Source organism: Mauremys mutica, chromosome 18, assembly GCF_020497125.1.
Source record: "Mauremys mutica isolate MM-2020 ecotype Southern chromosome 18, ASM2049712v1, whole genome shotgun sequence".
NCBI lineage: Eukaryota > Metazoa > Chordata > Testudines > Geoemydidae > Mauremys > Mauremys mutica.
In genome coordinates, this window is record NC_059089.1 from 29,414,276 (window position 1) to 29,435,114 (window position 20,839).

Sequence of the window (20,839 nt, forward strand, 5' to 3'; positions counted from 1 at the left end):
CCAGTCGATCATGATCTCCGCCTGCAGTGGTGCTGCCTGCTGCTAAGGCAGGCTCCCTGCCTGCTGCGGCCCCCATGCCACTCTCAGAAGTGGCCAGCATGCCTCGGCGGCAGGGGGCAGGGCTCTCCATGCGCTGCTCCTGCCTGAAGGCAACTGGGTTGCCCTTAAATTCAAAAAGTGATCTTGGTGGAGATCAAAGCCCTAGGTCATTGGTACATGTACCAATGTAAAAGAAGCAGTGAGAGAGAAAAAGACTTCCTTTAAAAAGTGGAAGTCAAATCCTAGTGAGTCAAATAGAAAGGAGCACAAACACTGCCAACTTAAGTGCAAGAGTGTAATAAGAAAAGCCAAAGAGGAGTTTGAAGAACGGCTAGCCAAACACTCCAAAGGTAATAACAAAATGTTTTTTAAGTACATCAGAAGCAGGAAGCCTGCTAAACAACCAGTGGGGCCCCTTGACGATCAAAATTCAAAAGGAGCGCTTAAAGATGATAAAGTCATTGCGGAGAAACTAAATGGATTCTTTGCTTCAGTCTTCACGGCTGAGGATGTTAGGGAGATTCCCAAACCTGAGCTGGCTTTTGTAGGTGACAAATCTGAGGAACTGTCACAGATTGAAGTGTCACTAGAGGAGGTTTTGGAATTAATTGATAAACTCAACATTAACAAGTCACTGGGACCAGATGGCATTCACCCAAGAGTTCTGAAAGAACTCAAATGTGAAGTTGCGGAACTATTAACTAAGGTTTGTAACCTGTCCTTCAAATCGGCTTCGGTACCCAATGACTGGAAGTTAGCTAATGTAATGCCAATATTTAAAAAGGGCTCTAGGGGTGATCCCGGCAATTACAGACCGGTAAGTCTAACGTCGGTACCGGGCAAATTAGTTGAAACAATAGTAAAGAATAAAATTGTCAGACACATAGAAAAACATAAACTGTTGAGCAATAGTCAACATGGTTTCTGTAAAGGGAAATTGTGTCTTACTAATCTATTAGAGTTCTTTGAAGGGGTCAACAAACATGTGGACAAGGGGGATCCGGTGGACATAGTGTACTTAGATTTCCAGAAAGCCTTTGACAAGGTCCCTCACCAAAGGCTCTTACGTAAATTAAGCTGTCATGGGATAAAAGGAAAGGTCCTTTCATGGATTGAGAACTGGTTAAAGGCCAGGGAACAAAGGGTAGGAATTAATGGTAAATTCTCAGACTGGAGAGGGGTAACTAGTGGTGTTCCCCAAGGGTCAGTCCTAGGACCAATCCTATTCAATTTATTCATAAATGATCTGGAGAAAGGGATAAACAGTGAGGTGGCAAAGTTTGCAGATGATACTAAACTTCTCAAGATAGTTAAGACCAAAGCAGATTGTGAAGAACTTCAAAAAGATCTCACAAAACTAAGTGATTGGGCAACAAAATGGCAAATGAAATTTAATGTGGATAAATGTAAAGTAAAGCACATTGGAAAAAATAACCCCAACTATACATACAACATGATGGGGGGCTAATTTAGCTACAACGAGTCAGGAAAAAGATCTTGGAGTTATCGTGGATAGTTCTCTGAAGATGTCCATGCAGTGTGCAGAGGCAGTCAAAAAAGCAAACAGGATGTTAGGAATCATTAAAAAGGGGATAGAGAATAAGACTGAGAATTTATTACTGCCCTTATATAAATCCATGGTACGCCCACATCTCGAATACTGTGTACAGATGTGGTCTCCTCACCTCAAAAAAGATATTCTAGCACTAGAAAAGGTTCAGAAAAGAGCAACTAAAATGATTAGGGGTTTAGAGAGGGTCCCATATGAGGAAAGATTAAAGAGGCTAGGACTCTTCAGTTTGGAAAAGAAAAGACTAAGGGGGGACATGATAGAGGTATATAAAATCATGAGTGATGTTGAGAAAGTGGATAAGGAAAAGTTATTTACTTATTCCCATAATACAAGAACTAGGGGTCACCAAATGAAATTAATAGGCAGCAGGTTTAAAACAAATAAAAGGAAGTTCTTCTTCACGCAGCGCACAGTCAACTTGTGGAACTCCTTACCTGAGGAGGTTGTGAAGGCTAGGACTATAACAATGTTTAAAAAGGGACTGGATAAATTCATGGTGGCTAAGTCCATAAATGGCTATTAGCCAGGATGGGTAAGAATGGTGTCCCTAGCCTCTGTTCGTCAGAGGATGGAGATGGATGGCAGGAGAGAGATCACTTGATCATTGCCTGTTAGATTCAATCCCTTAGGGGCATCTGGCATTGGCCACTGTCGGTAGACAGATACTGGGCTAGATGGACTTTTGGTCTGACCCGGTACGGCCTTTCTTATGTTCTTATGTACAACCCCCCAGCTCCTCCCTTGCACAGCACATAACACTGCCTAGATGTCCTGTGAGATCTGCAACCTTCACACTCAGCTAGCAATTCACCATGTGGTTTTTCCATTCATCACAAACCCAACTATCTATATTTTTAATAATCAACAAAGAATCCTGTGGCACCTTATAGACTAACAGACGTTTTGCAGCATGAGCTTTCGTGGGTGAATACCCACTTCTTCGGATGCAAGAAGTTGCATCCGAAGAAGTGGGTATTCACCCACGAAAGCTCATGCTGCAAAACGTCTGTTAGTCTATAAGGTGCCACAGGATTCTTTGCTGCTTCTACAGAACCAGACTAACACGGCTACCCCTCTGATACTTTAATAATCAAATCCTTCATTACTATTTCTGTCTCTTCCTAATAACTTCCCTCAGAGAGGTATCCTCAGTGCAGGAGGATACCGTGATATCATCTGGAAGGAGGGTCCCAACTATGGTCTGCTCCATCTTGATGTTCTCCTTCCCCAAGACTTTCATCCTCCTTAACACCAAAGAGGCTGTCAGACTAGGGATGGGACTGCTCTGCTGTGCCCCAGAAAGTGCCATCTATGTACCTATGTCTCCCTTAGCTCTGCCAATTCAGTCACTCTGGTCTCCAGAGCCCATACTCAGTCTGAGGGCTATGAGCTGCTTGCACCAAACGTACACATATGACACCTGCCCACTGGGCAGGTAATTATACATACTGCCTTCAGTGCAATAAACTTGATAGTTCCCACTCTGCAGCTGGACTGCTGCCTGCATTATTTTTATTTTTGCAGGGGTTTTTTTTTTTGGTGTATGTATGGTTGTTCTTTGTGTGGGCAGGTAGGTGGGGTGGGGGTTATTGGCCTAAGCTTAGAGAATGGTTATTAGGTATATCTGGCTTTCACACTCCCAGCAAAACTCCCTCCTTGCTGCTCCTGTTCACTAGCTCTTCTGGTCACTTACGAGTTGGCTTTTTAAACCCTTCTTCTCCTGGAGTTAGCCCTGCCCCGTTGTCAAGGGATCCTAAAGGAATTAGGTGCCACACAAACTTTCTTTGACTGCGATAGTATCCAACCTCAGAATGTTGGCAGGTTTGTTGGACAGCGGATGTGAAAAAATCAAGATTTACCTAACCTTTCTAATCACTTGCATCATCACTTCCAACACCCTGACCAACGGCTCAGACAGCTGTTAGTGTAGGGAAGATGTTGCCCATTTCTACTGTCTCTAGGCTCTCATGTTTCACTCAGTTTAATAGCAGTAGAGAATTAATTGAAGTGATTTGAGTCTTTTTCACAGCTTCATATGTCATTGTAGATTACCACAAGGTCCCACATGCTTTAGATCACTGGTAAATGTATTTATCATTATCTGATTTCTTCACTGATTGTTGTCTTGTCTGCATGGGACTTTTTATATGCACATTATCTGTAACTTGGGTCTCCCGCAAGTGCTGTTTCCAGTATCCTCTCTATATATATTGGTAATCCATACACTGCCCGTCCCTCCCTCCTGTCTCATTCTCTGTACTTACAACACTGTTTTCTGCAGCACTTTGTTAACATTCATGATTAATGATGAGTTATATCTCCAGAGTGTTGTATCCCTAATCAGGGATTCTCTAGGAAGCTTTCCTTGAAGGGGTTCCCGGCAATGATAAACTAGGGCAACATCAAGGGGAACATTCACACTGTCTCCATAGGCATGTAGGACAGAGTGGACTGAAGTCTGAACCACTTTCCTTGGATTAACTATCATTTTTTTAGGATTAATTACATATTTTCTGTCAGGCTCTCTGTGAATATGCTGCAGGATGTTAACTCCAGGCACAGCATTCCAGGATGTAATGTTGAATATGTCAGTGGACGCATATACAGTTTTTGGAAATATGTGGTTCTCAAAGAGGAAAATCCCAGCCCCTGGATTTTGCTCCTGAAGGCTGCTCATCATAATTTTCCAATGTGGATGTTTAATGGGCAAAATAATTTCATCAATATCATTAAGAAGCACAAACTTGCTCCTGTACATGTTGCGGTAAATACAGTCATTTAGAGCAGTGATTTGTCCGTAGTAGCCAATATGTGTTCCATCCTCCATAAATCTCCATCCAGGAGACACCTTGAGATATGAAGTAATTGGCCAGGGAATTATCTCGACAGTTCCATCTGCAATATAAAACTCCAAGACTTTCTCCATCAATTGGCTGCAGCTGTTTTTATAGATCATCACTTTCTGTACCCCAAGAATTTTATACATCTCCATACTCTGTATAAATTGTAAGACATTACTGTAATTTCCAAACATGGTAGAGATACACACTGTGAATTCAACGGGAAATGTCTCAACTTTGCGGTTTTTTATTTCAAACCTTGGTAGTTGGTCGATATTTCCTTTACGAGCCCAACTAATGGATACAAAGTTTGGATCACAGTTTTGAGGTTCCAAACAAAGCATGTCTGTTGCCGCATAAGGGAATCCAAATCTATCTGAATGAACATATATTGCTGCCTTTGATATGTATATTTCACCATCAGGCTGGCAGCAGAACCAACAGAAAAGATCTTTCACCTCTTTATGGTGAACAATCCCAATCACACGGGTCATTTTGCTTTCTCTATCATCGAAATACGGGGCAATGATAAAAGTTCTAGTATCTTTTAAGGCTGTGATTGTATTGTTGGCAATTTCCCCTCTACAGAGGTTGCCTTCTTGTGTTATTTTTGGTTGGAGAGAGTGCCTCTGTGTCCAAACATAAGCTAGCGTCATCATCACCAAAGTGAAAGCAATAATGCAAGCAGCAGGTACATGGTATGATTTTCCTTTACAGAATAACATTTCAGATAGATTTAAATGCAGATGCAGTCAAATTTTTGGCAGAACTTCAGACAGAAACACCTGCAAGAGAAGGAGAACATGAAATCCAGGGTCAGACCGTTGCACATCTTGTCAATTGCTTTGTGTTAGAGAAAATACTTATTCTGTTTTCCCTTTCTGCACAATAGCAATTATCAATGTTTCAGTTTGCTCTCAGATGAGTCACTGTACATTGTGACTTGTCAAAGGACCTGCTAATTGTATTACCTTTAAAATCCAAAGGCTTATATCTACAAATCCCACCCCAGGCATGTATGGGCCTAACAGCCATTTTAACATATTGGCCAATCAACTCCTTTTAAAACTAATGCTTCTAATTATAATATAATGTATTCCTCTTAAAAACTGGGAAGGGAAAACTACCTTTCCTCAAGGGTGCCTACCAATCCTTCATCCCACTGTTTTTCTCCTCTTAGCATCTGGCATCCATCCCATATGCCCTATTTCTCCAGTTGCTGTAAATTTCCTTGTACTGAGCCACAGCAAGTGACACCGTGGGCTCAGACTGGAGTATAAGCTCTGGGACCTTTCCCCCTCATGGGATCCCTGAGCCTGGGTTCCAGCCTGAGTGCAAACATCTATTCCACAATTAAACAGCCCCTTACCTGTAGCCAAGTCAGCTGGTACGGGCCAGAAGCAGGTTTTTAATTGCAGTTAGACTTACTCTCTGTGCTGTGGTTCCTTGTCTGTACGACAGTACTTTCTTACCCCTTGAGGATTAATACATTAACAATGCAGACTCAGATACTATGGTACCATACAGGTACCTAAAATAGGCACAGTCAATTACATGTATGCACATACAATGAATCTGTCTTGCACAGGGAAAAAAACAACAAAAACACAAACCTCCTTGTACCTCGAGCTTGCTAGTAGACTTTGCCTCGGCCTGGAGGAGGATCTCATAGGGCTCAGTACATTAGCCACCTCCATACTGTATTATTGCAACTCACTGGGAATGACAGCGAATGCAATGCTAAGGCTCCGGCTCATGCAGAATATGACAGTCCCTGCCGTGAGACAGGGTACTGGGAGCATGTTAGTCTGTGCTCCAGGCCCTCCACTGGCTCCCTGTGTGTTTTTGGACTCAGTCCTGATTTTCAAGGCTATTACCAGGACAGACATAGCAACATCAACAACCACATCTCTATGCATAAAACACAGACATCTATGCTTCTCTGGAAGTCAGTGGCTCACAAGCTCCAGGGATAAGCCTTGAAAAGTCTAACTTCCCATCCTCTTGGCCAAGCCATAGCTACTGTGACAGACTGTACCCCTAATGACCACCCTTTTTACAAGACTGTGATAAATTTTGTACAAAGTATGCGTTGTGAGGTATCATGTGAAAACTCCCAGTCTGCTAAACATTACTGGCCTGGTACAATGTGTGTGGCAACATTGTTAATGTAAAGTTGATTCTACTGCATAACATTGCTGTAACATGTGCCAAAGTTAGAAGGCAAGCCCAAGCCAGTTTTTCAGAGGCAAAGACACACTGGTGCCCCAGCGAGGTATCAGCATAATCATATAAACAGTGGCCTCAAAATCACTCCCCGCCCCCCTCGCCAATCTCTATACTCGTGGCAGTTACAGTGCTTGAAGCCCTAGGGTAGCGGCGGCAGGGCTCTGGTGGCTATTGAAAGGACCCGGGCTGGTAGAGGTAGCGGGAGCCCTGAACCCTTTCAATAGCCACCAGAGCCCTGCTGCTGCTACCCCAGGGCTCCGGCAGGCTCCGGGGGCTATTTAAAGGGCCCGAGACTCCCACTGCCTCTACTGTCCCAAGACCTTTAAATTGTCCCCGGAGCCCTGGGGGTGCGGCAGTGGGGCTCTAGCGGCGATTTAAAGGACCCGGGGCGGTAGCAGCGGCAGGAGCCCTGGGCCCTTTAAATCGCCACCCGAGCCCCGCCGCTGCTACCCCAGGGCTCTGGCAGCGGGGCTTTGGCGGCAATTTAAAGGGCCCTGGGCTCCAGTCCTTTAAATTGCTGCCTCAGGAAGCCAATCTACCCCAGTATGGCACACCAGCTCTTGCCTCCCTCCCAGAACCTGCCCCTGCCCAAACTCTGCCCTCGACCTGCCCAAGACTCTGGGAGGGAGTTTGGGTGGGGGAGGAGGTCTGGGGTGCAGGCCCTGGTCTGGGGCAGGGAACTGGGGTGCAGGCTCTGGGAGGGAGTTTGGAGATGGGAGGGGGTGTGGAGGGAGGGGGTACAGGGGTGAGGGTTGTGGGGGGATTTGGGGTGTGACTGGGGATGAGGGGTTTGGGGTGTGGGAGGGGACTCAGGGCTGAGGCAGAGGGTCAGGGTGCATGGGGATGATGGCTCTGGCTCGGGCTGGAGATGAGGGGTTTGGGGTGTTGGAGAGGCTCAGGGCTAGGACAGAGGGTTGGGGTGCGGGGAGATGAGGGCTCTGGATGGGGGTGTGGGCTCTGGGGTGGGGCAGGGCTGGGGATGAGTTTGGGGTGCAGGCAGGCTGCCCTGGGACTGAAGCCAGAGAGGAGGACTCCCCCCAGCCCTCCCTGCCAGAAACAGCGAGCTCTGGGGTAGGGACCCCCCTTCTCCTCCCCAGCAGCACACTCACCCCCACCACTGTCACTGCATGTGCTCCTAGGGCCCCTCTCAGGTCCAGGAATCCCCCTCACCTCCCCTGTGGTGGGTGCCATGCCAGGGGGGGCTGCCATCACATGTGTGCCTCCTTCCCTGCTGCTGCCCCTCACTGTAGCCTCACTGGGGCTGCCCCTTGCCCAGTGTGGGGCAAGAGAAGTGACTGCAGGCAGGGGGCGGGGTGGCTGTACTGGTGGAGGGTCCCACTGGAAAATGAAAGGGTCCGAGGGGGAAGGGCAGCCTGCCCTGGCAGTAGTGGAGGGGGCACTAGGACCCTGCGGCAGCAGTTAATGGAGGCAGGCAGCATGGAGCTTCAGGGGAGAGAGACAGAAGCTCTGCTCTGGCCAGACCCAGGGAGGTGCATGGGGGCAGCAAAGGGGGGGCCAGGGCACACTCACGGGTGGTGGGGGGGGGGGAGCAGGTGGGCCCAGGGGGGAGACCCGGCCCCAAACATTCATGGAGCCGGGCCCCTGGAGAGCCAGGAGAAGGAGTCAGAGAGGGAGAGAATGCTCCATTTTCTTGCCAGTACGCTACTGCACCTTGTCTTACTGGTCCTCTGTACTGGCCCGTACCCGCTTACTTTCACCTCTGACTAAAAGTATGTTTTCCTGATAAGTTTGGTGAGTGGCCAAGCCAGTTCCTCAGAGACAAAGGGCAAGCTGATGCCTCAGCCAGGTCTAAACAAGGCTGATGGACCATTACCAGCAAAATGGCTATTCTTTGGCAGGAAAGGGGACGGGGCAAAAATCTACCTCTTAGCAAAGAAACAACATGGAGTTCCCTTCCACACAGCCTTCCTGTCACCTTGCTCCCAGCTGGCAATGCTTCTCAAAGGGGGGACAGACTATAAAAAGAAGGGGCAGATGACCTAAAAGATCTCTCATTTTCTCCCTGCCCAACATGTTCTCTGCACCTTAATTGACAAAAGAAGTAGCAGTTGGACTTTGCTGGGGGGTCCTGACCTAAATAGCTTGGTCAGTAAAACTGCTGAAAGCATGTGGTGAGAGAACTTGGCTTTGAATCTAAGGGCTTGTCTACACTAGCACTTTACAGCACTGCAACTTTCTTGCTCAGGAGTGTGAAAAAACACCCCACTGAGCACAGCAAGTTTCAGTGCTGTAAAGCGCCCCTACAGACAGTGCACCAGCGTTGAGAGCTACGCCCCTCGTGGAGGTGGGTTTTTTAGAGCGCTGGGAGAGCTCTCTCCCAGCACTCTGCCATGACTACACAAGCCACATTAAAGCACTGCCACAGCAGTGCTTTAGCCTTGCTAGTGTAGACTAGAACTATATAGTCACCAGTAAACATTTTACCTTTATTTTTCTTGTAATTGTTTGACTGTTACACCTTGTTACTTGTACTCAGTTAAAATAACTCTTTGTAGTTAATAAACTTGTTTTATCTAATCCAGTGTGTTAAAATTAAAGTGGCCAGATAACTATTTAAAAATCCCTTAAAAGAATAACAGACATAATATATTTGTACTGTCCAAGAGAGGGCTGGGCAGTACAGGGCATACATTTCTGGGGGAAGATCTAAGATGGGGTGTGTTGGGGTCACCCTGCAGCATAACTGAGGCTGGTAAGAGCCCAGCTGTGGCTGGCTGGCTGCAGCACACACACACTTACATGGTGGAGGCTGTTTGTGAGCAGGCCAGGTTGGTGGCAACAGCAGCAAACCATTGTAAAGGGCACCTCAAGTTACAGAGCAGGGATGACACAGCTAAACAGTCTGGATTGTGCACTGCTATATCACAAGGGGTCTCCTACCCATCAGGAGCATGCTGTAATCACCCATGTACAGGATATTATGATGTAGGTCCCTCTCAATCTCTCCTGTTGAAACTTCCATTTTGGCTAAATAAAGAGTCATGGGGGAGGGGACAAGGCACGAGAGAGAGAGAATGACTACATATCCTGGTGGCTAAGGCATCCAGCTGGGAAGTGGGAGACCCAGGGTCCAGTCACCCTGCTCCAATGATTATGTCTCCAAAGTGGAACAGCTTCAGTGTGAGAGACTGAGGAGTGCCACATCAGAATATTCCATAGCTCAGGGGTTAGAACACTTTCCTGACGGGTGGGAGACCCTGTGTTTAAACCCTCTTTCTCCATTAGGCGGAGAAGAGAATTGAACCTCATCCCGAATAAGTGCTCTTACCACTGAGGTAAGAATGAGAAAGGTGGCAGGGGCATCACCAATGCAAGAAACAGAGGAGGACTAGGCAAGAATGGCTTAGGCACCTAACTCCAGGAGAGGGATTGGCTTAAGACACACACTTCTCATTGACATCTCCAATTGGCTAGTTTAGGTGAGTTCCTGTCTAGAGTGCTGGCTTTTATAGATCCCATTCTTAGGCACCTATCTGTTCCCCTTGCACTGTATAGGGTGCCTGTCAGGGTATACCCCCCAAATCTGAACTCTGGGGTACAGATATGGGGAGCTGCATGAAAGACCCCCTAAGCTTATCTTCTACCACTTAGGCTAAAACTCTTCTAAGGCACAGTGCTCTTGAGGCAGTTGGCCTTTACATGCCCCAGCTCATTACATTTGAAGCATCGCCCAGCTGATTGTGCGCTGGGGCGAGGTGGGTTGTTGGAAAGTAGGGTGGTGGGACAAGAGGCATCTGGGGTATCTCTGGCTGCATGGAGGGCTCCTCCTTGTGAGCTGAGACCTTGGGCTGACCCCTATGGTGGGGTGTTGTCTCGGGTTGCCCCTTCTGGTATCCCCACCAACTGCTACTAGCTGTCTTCTTCTCCACCACCTCCACCCATTTGGCTCCGATTTCCCCTGCCTCAATTATCGTTTTGTGCTTCCCATCTATATGTATCTTTCTGTTTCTTCAGGAACACCCTCTAAGAACTGTTCCATTTCTATTAGGAAAAGGAGATCTTCCAGAGGCTTAACCTTTGCTCCTGATATACAGGCCTCACAGTTTTTCACAATGTAGTAGGCATGTTGGGGAAATGCCACGTCTGGTTTTCACTTGAGGGCTCTGAACCACCGACGGGCATGTCGTGGGTTAGCCCCATCCTAATTCTGGCCTTTTGTTTAAAAAGTTCATACTCATTCATATGTTCTTTAGGCATTTCAGCTGCCACCTCTGCTAAGGGTCCACTGAGTTGTGACCTCAGCTCCACCATGTACTGGTCTGTAGAGATGCTGTACCCAAGGCAAAATTTTCTAAGGCAGCATCTGTATCATTCCCTATCTTGTATGTGGGATACTTCTTGGAATGGGGAGCAGTACCTGGAGTAGAGTTGTTAGGGCTACCTGGGCAGTTTGGGGCATTTGCCTGATTCAGCTTAGCCTTTTCCAGCTCCATTTCTAAGCACATCTTCTCCTCCACTGCTAAGCGCTTCTCCTCTGCCTCATTTTCTAAGTGCCTCATTTCTAGGAAGAACTTCTTGTCTTCCGCAGTTAGAGCTCGGTCTGGGTAAAGGGCCTCCTTCCATCTTGGCACCTGGATCTCGGGTTGGGAAGGGTTGACTATCCCTGCTGGGAAATTTCCGGTCCCACAGCCTCTCCCAGCAGTTCTGCCATGGGATTGGATGTCTGGGTCTGTCTTCTCCTGGGTGTGCCGCTTTGGGCAGATGGGTTGCTCTAGAGTTTTTGTGCCCGATTGCAATTTCATGCACTGGGCTGTTTCTTGCCCTAATCTACCCCAGCTATCTTGTTGCCACAAGAATTAGAAAAAAAAATAAACTGCTTGTTGGACTGTCTGGCTGTGCAGGCTGAACCCTTTGCATGGCTGTTCCCCCTCAGGCACCAAAGAAAAGAAACAAAAACCTCCCTGGCTTTCTAGCAGCCAAAAGGAAAAATGTGTCCTTTTAAAATCCCGAGGTCTGTGCTTCTGGTTCAAAATGATCCCACCACTGTGCCACCATGTCAGGGCGTACCTCCCCCAAATGTGAACTCCGGGGTATGGATGCGGGGACCCACATGAAGACCCCCTAAGCTTATCTTCTACTGGCTTAGGTTAAAACTCTTCCAAGGCACAGTCTTCTGCCTTGGACATATATTGCTGCCACCATCAAGTGATTTTCACAAATATTCAAGGAAGGGTCATTTGGAATCCCTATCCCCCCCAAGCCTCTTCTCCCCCTTTCCTGGGGAGGCTTGAGAATAAAATACCAACCTGTTGCCTTAGTAATGTGACCATAGACCAACCCCTTTTAAGGACTTTGGAATCAAAGGATTTTTTTTTTAAAAGGTAAATTTTATTAAACGAGAAAGAACACAGCTGAAAATTCAGGCTTTAGGGATTAAACACCAAAAATAACTTTCTTGGGGTTCAGCTTAAAGGTTACAAGCAAAACAAAAGCACCTGGGGTTAGCATAGAGGAATACACAAACCAAAACAACCAAAAAGTTTCCTAATTGCATCCATCTTAACTTTTCCTGTGCTACTTACATATCTGGGGTTCCAAATGAAGAGTTTCTAGATATGATGATGATTTCCCATACCTGGCTTAAAGATTACAGCTTGTTGCTGCCTTTCCCTCTCTCCAGCCCGAGAGACAAAGACCATGCCCCCCAGCAGTTTTTCCAATTTGTAAGGGTACAGCCTCCCTATTGGTTCCCCTGGTCAGGTGCCAGCTCAAGGTAAGCTTCTCTTAACTCTTTACAGGTAAGGCAATTAGGGTACAGCTGCCATGGAGGATTCTATAGCTACTGACTGGCTGGGTGTCCATAAAAGGTAGCTACCCTGCTCATTTTTCACAGTGCCTAAGACAGGATTTGTGGATTCCAGTGATTCTGAAGGCACCTGAAAGTTAAGCATTGTGATGCTCAGCATCACCACACCTAAATCCCTTTGTGAATATGGCCCTGAGTCCACAACAGTTGATGAGGCTTCCATTTTCATATTATTTAATAGGCTTTTTCAGCAAGAAGTTTGCTACAGAAAATACATCAATATCATCTGACACCTGGATTTAAGCCAGATCAAGTAGGAGAGATTGCATGCCAATGCTTGTGAAGAGTTACTTATTGAGAAGGGCTTCTGTGACGTTATTGACATGAACTGTGACCACATAGATTATTGTTGCAACCAAGGTCCTATAGTTGCACCAAATCTTGTACAAAGGAGGTCCAGTAAGGTGTCTATGAAAAGGTTATGATTTGCTAGTTTTGATTATGCTATCTGTATGCATGTACAATTTTTGTATTTAAAGTTATAAGTACTGGCTCTATACCTGGATTTCAAATGTTGGCTCCTGGGGTAACACCTACGAAGTAATCAATGACATGTAAGATATCTGCAAAAATGTTATAATTTGCTAAATATGATGATCTTGTTTATATGTTTGTATTGCCTTTGTATTATGGGTTATAGATATGTATGTCTGTAATTCAAACTTGTGTTATGTTTCTGGGTGACACCCCCCAGACAGGTTGGCATCAGCACTGCCTAGCCTGCTTGATGGCCCATTAAGAACCATCAGCTATACAACTGACCCATTGAGAGAAGGCAGATACATCTTATGACTCAGCAAGGCATGCAGGGACATGCCTATGGAGAGAACTCTAGGGCTTCCAAACCAGGTGCTGGACAGCTTGTGTTTGAACCAAAGGAAGCACAGGCCACATGGCAAGAGACTATAAAAGGTAGCTGCATTTTCTCCATTTTGTCTTCAATCCTGCTTCTTATCTCTGGAGGAACTTTGCTACAAACTGAAGCTCTGAACAATGGACTGAATGACCCATCCAAGCTGTGGATGTACTCCAGAGACTTAACTTAAACCAGCAGTTCATTCCACCACTGCTACAAGCCTGAAACAAGACCTTTGCCATTACTGTATGTAATTAATTCCATTTAACCAATTTTAACTCTCATCTATATTTGTCTTTTTATGAATAAACTTTTAGATTTTAAATTCTAAAGGATTGGCAACAGCATGATTTGTGGGTAAGATCTGACTTGTATATTGACCTGGGTCTGGGGCTTGGTCCTTTGGGATCAGGAGAACTTTTTTTTTTTTTTTTTTAATTTTACTGGGGTATTGGTTTTCATAACCATTCATCCCCATGAGTGGTGCTGGTGGTGATATTGGGAAACCGGAGCGTCTGAGGGAACTGCTTGTACGACTTTTGGTTAGCCAGTGGGGTAAAACCGGAGTCCTCTCTGTTTGGCTGGTTTGGTGCCTCAGTAGTAAAGGACCCCCAGCCTTGGGCTGTGACTGCCCTGCTCTAAGCAATTTGTCCTGAATTGATACTCTCAGTAGTGTCCCGCCAAAGGCCGCCATGTTACAGCTTCTCATCTCCACCAAGTATTTAGGCCAACAGCAGGCATTGAAAGATGGGCTGCTTAGGGTCTGGCTTCAGGAAAGAATCCCATTTCTCCAGGGTTTTTTTGCTTGTAAGCAATTTTCTAAGTTGCAGAAGCACTTTCTGTAGTAGGTGGGGGGGAAATCTAAACAGAAAATATTGTGAGGAGTCATTTCAAGTTATCCATCTTGGTTCCTAGCAAGTCCCCCCCAACCAGGGGTGGCTCTAGAAATTCTGCCGCCCCAAGCAGGGCGGCGCGGCGGTCCTGTGGCCAGGTCAGAAGTGCCTGCGGACGGTTCCGTGGTCCCACGGCTCCAGTGGAGCATCCGCAGGCATGCCTGCGGGAGCTCCGTCCGAGCCGCGGGACCAGCGCACCCGCCGCAGTCATGCCTGCAGGAGCTCAAGCGGAGCTGCGGGAAGAGGGGACCCTCTGCAGTCATGCCTGTGGCAGGTCCGCTCGTCCCGGGGCTCCGGTGGACCTCTCGCAGGCATGACTGCGGAAGGTCCGCCGGAGCCAAATGCCGCCCTGCCGGCAAAATGCCACCCCACGCGCCTGCTTGGCACGCTGGGGTCTGGAGCCGGCCCTGCCCCCAGCCCTGCACTTTCTAATTTAAGTTTCTCCTCCCTGAGAGGAGAGGGAAATGTTTAGTCAGATTATTCAAAAGTTTGTGTGTGTGTGTGTGTGGTGAGAGAGAGAGAGAGAGAAAAAAGCTGTTTAACAAAGGGCTTGTCTCTCTCTCTCTCTCTCTCTCTCTCTGAGTCTGTTGAGGGAGCAATGGTACTGAATATAACTGAGGGGTGAAATATCTCCCTCTACAGTTCTCCAAGGAGATCTCTAGGAAAAACAGCCAAGGCATGGCATGACATTCAAAATTATTTCTTCTTTCCCTATAATGAAAGAGAAGTAAAGAGCACTATGTTTTGTTTCCTTTGCAACTTCACCTTTAAGACTCTGTACCAGAAGTTAAGGACACAAACTCTATTTCCACCTGAAAAACTGACCTGCTGCATTATCTTTCACAAGTCACTTCACCTCTCTGTAATATTTAACTATCTCAGAGAGCTCAGGCTGTTACCTCTTTTTAAACTGTACACTCTTTGGGGCAGGGACTAACAAGCACAATGAGGTCAACCAGGCAGAGGTCTTAGGCACTACTGCTATATAAATGTTAAATGATAAAAAATGATGGTGCAGGGCTCAATGCATTAATGTTTATAGCATATAAAGATTCTTGGATGGAAGGTGGCCTAGAGGTGCAAAATAATATTAATTATGCAGACTAGGAAAATTGGATGTGAAGGGATGATGTCTTTCTGGTTCTGGCAGGTGGGTTTGGATGAGACTCTTCAATGGAAAAATCAAGGCATTGCACAATGCAAGGAAAATGTGTTTCTAGTGGCTGTCAATGCTGCAGGAAGTCACATGTTCAGAAGAGAAGTAAGTACTTGGTTTACTGTTCTCATTCGTATTACAGATTAACTAATACTGATTGTACAACTTGTAGGAATTAAGCACAAATTTAGGAAGTTTGTCCACATATTTCTTGTCAGAAGTAATGTAGTCCTTTGCCTTTTTATCTAAGGATCTTAGATGTTCATGTCTTAGTTCTCATGGCATATATTTCAATGATTCATAGATTACTCAGTTCATTACAAAATCAGAACATCTCAGCATATATACTTTAAAATGTATATTTCTTGGACTTTGATAGCACTTTGTAGTAGAGGATCTCAAAGCACTTAAATACTAATTAAGCCCCTTCATGAGCACAGTATTATTTCTAACTTAGAGAGAGAAAGAAAAGTGAGGGACAGAGAATGTGATGCACCCAAGGCACGTGGCAAGACTGGGAATAGAACCCAGCTATACTGAGCCATGGCCCCCTGCTCCAACACCTCTTTCTGATGTATTAAAGAGGCCCTGTTTCACCTCTATAATTAAGGGTGGATTCAGTTTTTCCATTTTAAACAGGCATTCAACCTCATATGATGCATCTTCTCCAAATTTAGAGAACATAATCTGTTAATTAAGATTGAATTTTCTGAGGACTTTCAACTAAATCTGTTAATTCAGGAGTTTAAATTAATTTTAAATGGGCCCTTGTAGTGAGCCGGCGTGGCTCCCCTCCAGCCCAGAGGAGGGAGAGCCCAGTCGGAGGCCAGAGTGGGCGGAGCTACGGAGCTCTAGCCCGCCCCTCAAAGGGTCAGGCGGCGACCCGGAACTATAAAAGTTTGGCCCTGAGAGCTCAGTCAGGCACCAGCCGCTGAAGAGAGCAGATGTCCCTCAGGGAGCTTGAGACTAGGAAGCCCCTGCGACCCAGAGCAGCCGCCCAGACTGGCCTGAGCTTCCCCGCGCCTGCTGCTACCCGGAGGAGCCACCGGAGCTTCCCTGGGCCGACTATCTCGCGGAGTTGCCGGACCTACCACCCAGCCCTGGATGCGACGAGCCCATGCTCGTGGACCCTCCAGAGGTCTACGTCAGGACCCAGGTAGGCCCCGAGGGGGAGTACGGAAGTAGCCTGGGGGCAGCCAACCCCAGTCAGGCTGCGGTCTTACCGGAGCCTATGTCCGTGTGTTGCGGTCAGGATCCCCACTGACTGAACAGCGAAATAATAGCCGCTACTAGGGCCCCGGGCTGGGATGCAGTGGAGTGGGTGGGCCTGCATCCCCCCTGCCACTCCACTCCGGGGTGGCAGACTCCCCCTCTCCCTGGCCTGAGGAGGCCACTAACTGTAACTGTTACTGTTGCTCAGCCCTGCCCCAGGGCCTGAGCTTTCTGACTCTGTGTTTGCTGCCTCGCCCTGACCTAGGTGTAGCGCCCCTCTCCACCTGATTACCTTCTTTAATGGCCATTCGCTTACAGGTTTTGATGGACAGGTCTGGGTTCTTTTGGATCCCGCCACCCACTCAGCAGGGTGAATCTTTTTTTTTTGTTTTGAAATTATTTGGCGGTGCCTCCTCCCCCTTGCTCCTTCCTGGCAGGGTCACCAGGGCAGCTTGGGCGGAAAATTCTAACTACAGAGGAATCCCCACTTACTTGCCAGATAGTTGGAGACTTCCAAGAAATAACACAACACATAAAAATATATATTAAACAGTCAACAAATACAACATAACAGGGTGAAACACTATTTTTAGGGTCACCGGTGCCCCCACTGAGAATACCCGTGACTTGATGTAACAAGTGTAAAATTAGTGTCTGTTGGTACGTGTACTTTGCTGGGGCCCTTGATGAGCTATACAATTCTCTGCAGCGGTTTAGCAGTGTGGCTGACTGGGTTCAGTACAGCCCAAAGGACCCACAAGTGGGAGGAGGTGGTGAATCCCTCCACAGGTGTAATAAGCAGTAGGTTATAAAATCCTCAAACCCTCACTCCCTGGCTTGAGGACACAGTTCAGGGAGTAGAGGGTCCCCAAAACAAATTCCCTGACTAACTAACTAAAGATAGTGCACTCACGAACTCCATGAATGACCTTCCAGCTTGAAGATGATGCTGGACTCCTCAGTCACTGCAGGTTGGCTGCAGTCTGCGGTCAGGGATCCTCCTCAGGTGGGAATCAGGCTGCGTTGGTCCCAGGATTTCTCCTCACCACAAAGGGGCGCAGGGCTCAAGGTGTAGGTTATACAACTACCCTCACATCCAAACTGTTGCCTCCTGCCCAGCCTCCAGTCACACACTCCGCAGGCAGCAGCCCTGACCATGTGGGGACTGGTCTCACCAGGGGAGCTGGAGGTGAACCCAGCCTGGCTGGGGAGTTTTCTCAGCAAACGTAACAATTGGGAAGGAAAACCCAGCTGGGGGATCTGCGGTCAGGTCCCTAGAGGCTAGTTCTCAGGGGGAACCCTGCCTGCAGGCCTGGGACTTCCCAGCTCCCCACACAGCCAGTTCGGCCCTTGCCCTGGCTGGCTCCAGCCTCTCCTCAAAATGGCTTCTCACCTCCCTGGAAGGGGCATCTCACTCCCTAGTGGTTGCCGGGCAGACTATGAGTTTGCCTTGGCTCCTCCTCCCTGAGCTGCCAGCAGACAGAGCTCCAGGAATCTAGGTAATCTCCTTGGGGGTTACATAGGGCCAGGCCTTGACTGTACTGTCGCTCAGCCCTTTCCCAGAGCCTGAGCTTTCTGACTCTGTGTTTGCTGCCCCGCCCTGACTTAGGGCTGGGCCTTAACTGTACTGTTGCTCAGCCCTGCCAGAGGACCTGAGCCCCTTGCTCCACCGGGCAGGCAATTACCACCAGGACTGCTGTGCTATTTTCCCGGACCAACCAGAGTGTCGTGGGCCGGTGTGGCTCCCCTTCTCCCCCCCCCGGAGAGGGTCGAGCCCCGGCACCACTCGCTTACAGCCCTTTACAAATTTTTCTGAATCTTTTGCCTTTTTTCAGATCCCTCTAGCTAACAAACAGCTGTTTGTTACCCTTCAAACTTGCAATATAGTTAAAACTCCTTAAAATCTGAGGAACAGATGCAATTCATTTTGCTTAATAATCAGCTACTTTCTTCAAATATGACAAATTTTTGGGGAGGAAATCCCTTCCTGACACCTGAAAGTATTCAGCTGAAACCCTGAAACATGAGGTTTTTAGGAACATAATAAACTGGAAGTGAGCCCTAGAGGTGTTGATCCTTGCCCCGTCTCACAAGCAATCCCATCATACAATCGCAGTCATATTTGTCCAGTTCACTTTTAAAAAATAATTATTTACTCTGACAGCTCCTATTGGGAGTGTGTTCCAGAACTTCTCCCCTCTGATGGTTAGAAACCATCTACTAATTTCCCCCCTAAATTTGTTCAGGGCCAGTTTATTTCCATTTGTTCTTGTGCAAACATTGTCCTTTAGCTTAAATAGCTCTTCACCCTCCTGATATTTATCCCATAATGTATGTAGTGAGAGCACTCATATCCACTTTTAGCCTTCTTTTGGCTTCCCTCTGTGCTCTATGGTTAGAAAACTGTAGAGGAAACTGTAGAGGAAGTTTATGCTGCAGACCTCAGTTCAGTCAGAAGCAGTAGTGGCCAAACTTCCTGGAGAGGAGAACTATGAGCTCCAACACTGGGGCTTGACTGCCACTGTGGAAGCACCATGGCTTTGGGAGAGGCTTCAATGCTTTAGAAGCCACAGTTGGCCCAGGTAAACAGATGTGGCACTTGACAGGCTTTTCCACCCCAGGAATGCAGGCACCATTGTGTTAGTTAGGATTACAGGTAATGAAGACCACACCTACCATTGAACCCCTGAAACCTCTGCCCCCAGCTTCTTACATGTGCTGTATTAAAAACCCAGGGAATACCACGATTTTTTAAAACAAAATGTTTAAGATTGTTCTTAAGGATTTGCTTTGGGAGGATAGGAAATGTCAAACTTGAATAAGGAAACGCCAAGTTACGAGACATCTATCTGTACCAAGTTCACAGGGACTGCTCTAATTTACAGCAACCTCCCAGTAGCTGTCTATGGCCAAGAGTTGCTAGTGTGCAACTGCAAAGTAAAATGGCCACTCTTTTCCTGCTCCCTCCCAGATATACTCTGAGGGCAATGCAGAAGGGCACCACAGGGCTACGTACACTGGCTCTTTTGCTGCCCCTACACTTGGAGAATCCCCCCCGGGGGTGGGGGACTTTTTTATGCTTCTGGAGCAGGGGCCAGAATCTGGCTCCAAGACTGTTTTCCTGTCACAGAAATTTGTGACCATTATTACTCAGTGCAACTGTAATGTAATCATATTCAGGATTTAGAGTACTTCCGAAACGAAACATGAAAGAGTAAATTATTCTCTCAAACTTCATAGACATTTCAGCAGCAGTACAGAATGTTTCCAAGATATATTTACCATATTCCTAATTCCAAACTATTTATTGCAGTGTGTTGTTGTTTCCTCCCTCCCCCACCATTCTATACAACAAAAAGCAGACAAAACTTAACATTTTTTTCTTGAATTAATCTGGTGTATTGAAAACACAAAATATCTCTACTCCTTATAATTAATGCTTTGCTAAATGCATGTTACAATAAAGATAAAACTGTCAATAGTTAAAATACAATGTATGTATTACCTGTTATCGCCTCTGCTTCTTCTGGATGTAATTATGAACAAAGGTAATTTTTAAAATAACTTTCACTGGATACGTAGAGAATAATCCCCTGAGACCAAGCGTATGTCACAAATGCCTTCTGGAGCAAAAGGCTCAAGGAAGTATTGTTCAGTCCTCCAATAAGCTTTCAGAATTTTTTTTATTTTTTTTTTGCCATTAGAGATCCTGCCAGTTATCTGTCAGTTGCTTAAATTTACCCCAGAATTAATTATTCAAGCTGAAGTGTGATCATTACTCAACACAGAAAGAGAAGCTGGAAGTGGGCAAATCAAATCCCAGCACAATACCTAGGAGATGTGCCAAAGCATTTTATTTGGAACACCTGGTGTTTAACTTTAACAGCAGTGACCAGTTTCTAGAAAAACAGGTTTTTTTTCCTTGCGGAAGGCTGCCAGTCTCCTCCCAGTGGCTTCCCTTTGCATTCTTGCAAGGGCAAACCTACACCCTTCTGACACTGAACACTGTCCAAGCAAAGCCATTTAGGCTTTTACAATTTTTCAAGACACATTAGCTAGTTGAGGGTTTTTTTTTTATGGCAACTACTTTTCTGTTGGAACAACAAGGAGTCCTTGTGGCATCTTAGAGACTAACTAATTTATTTGGATATATGCTCTCATGGGCTAAAACCCATTTAATCAGACGCATGGGTTTTAGCCCACGAAAGCTTATA

At 46.6% G+C, this 20,839-nt stretch overlaps 1 protein-coding gene across 1 annotated transcript; it reads right to left on the minus strand.

The window, feature by feature from the left end:
- Positions 1-2,691: 2,691 nt before the first annotated feature.
- Positions 2,692-20,209, minus strand: LOC123352646 (beta-1,4-galactosyltransferase galt-1-like). Its single transcript, XM_044993073.1, has 2 exons — positions 20,131-20,209; positions 2,692-5,237 (listed from the first exon to the last, which is right to left on the minus strand). Exon 2 carries the CDS (start codon positions 5,175-5,177, stop codon positions 3,873-3,875), a length of 1,305 nt encoding a protein of 434 aa, XP_044849008.1. The 5' UTR covers positions 5,178-5,237; positions 20,131-20,209; the 3' UTR covers positions 2,692-3,872.
- Between the last annotated feature and the right edge of the window lie 630 nt (positions 20,210-20,839).

What these genes read in the sequence shown, in the direction of transcription:
- LOC123352646 (XM_044993073.1), bottom strand. Translation starts at nt 5,177, where the DNA reads ATGTTATTCTGTAAAGGAAAATCATACCATGTACCTGCTGCTTGCATT.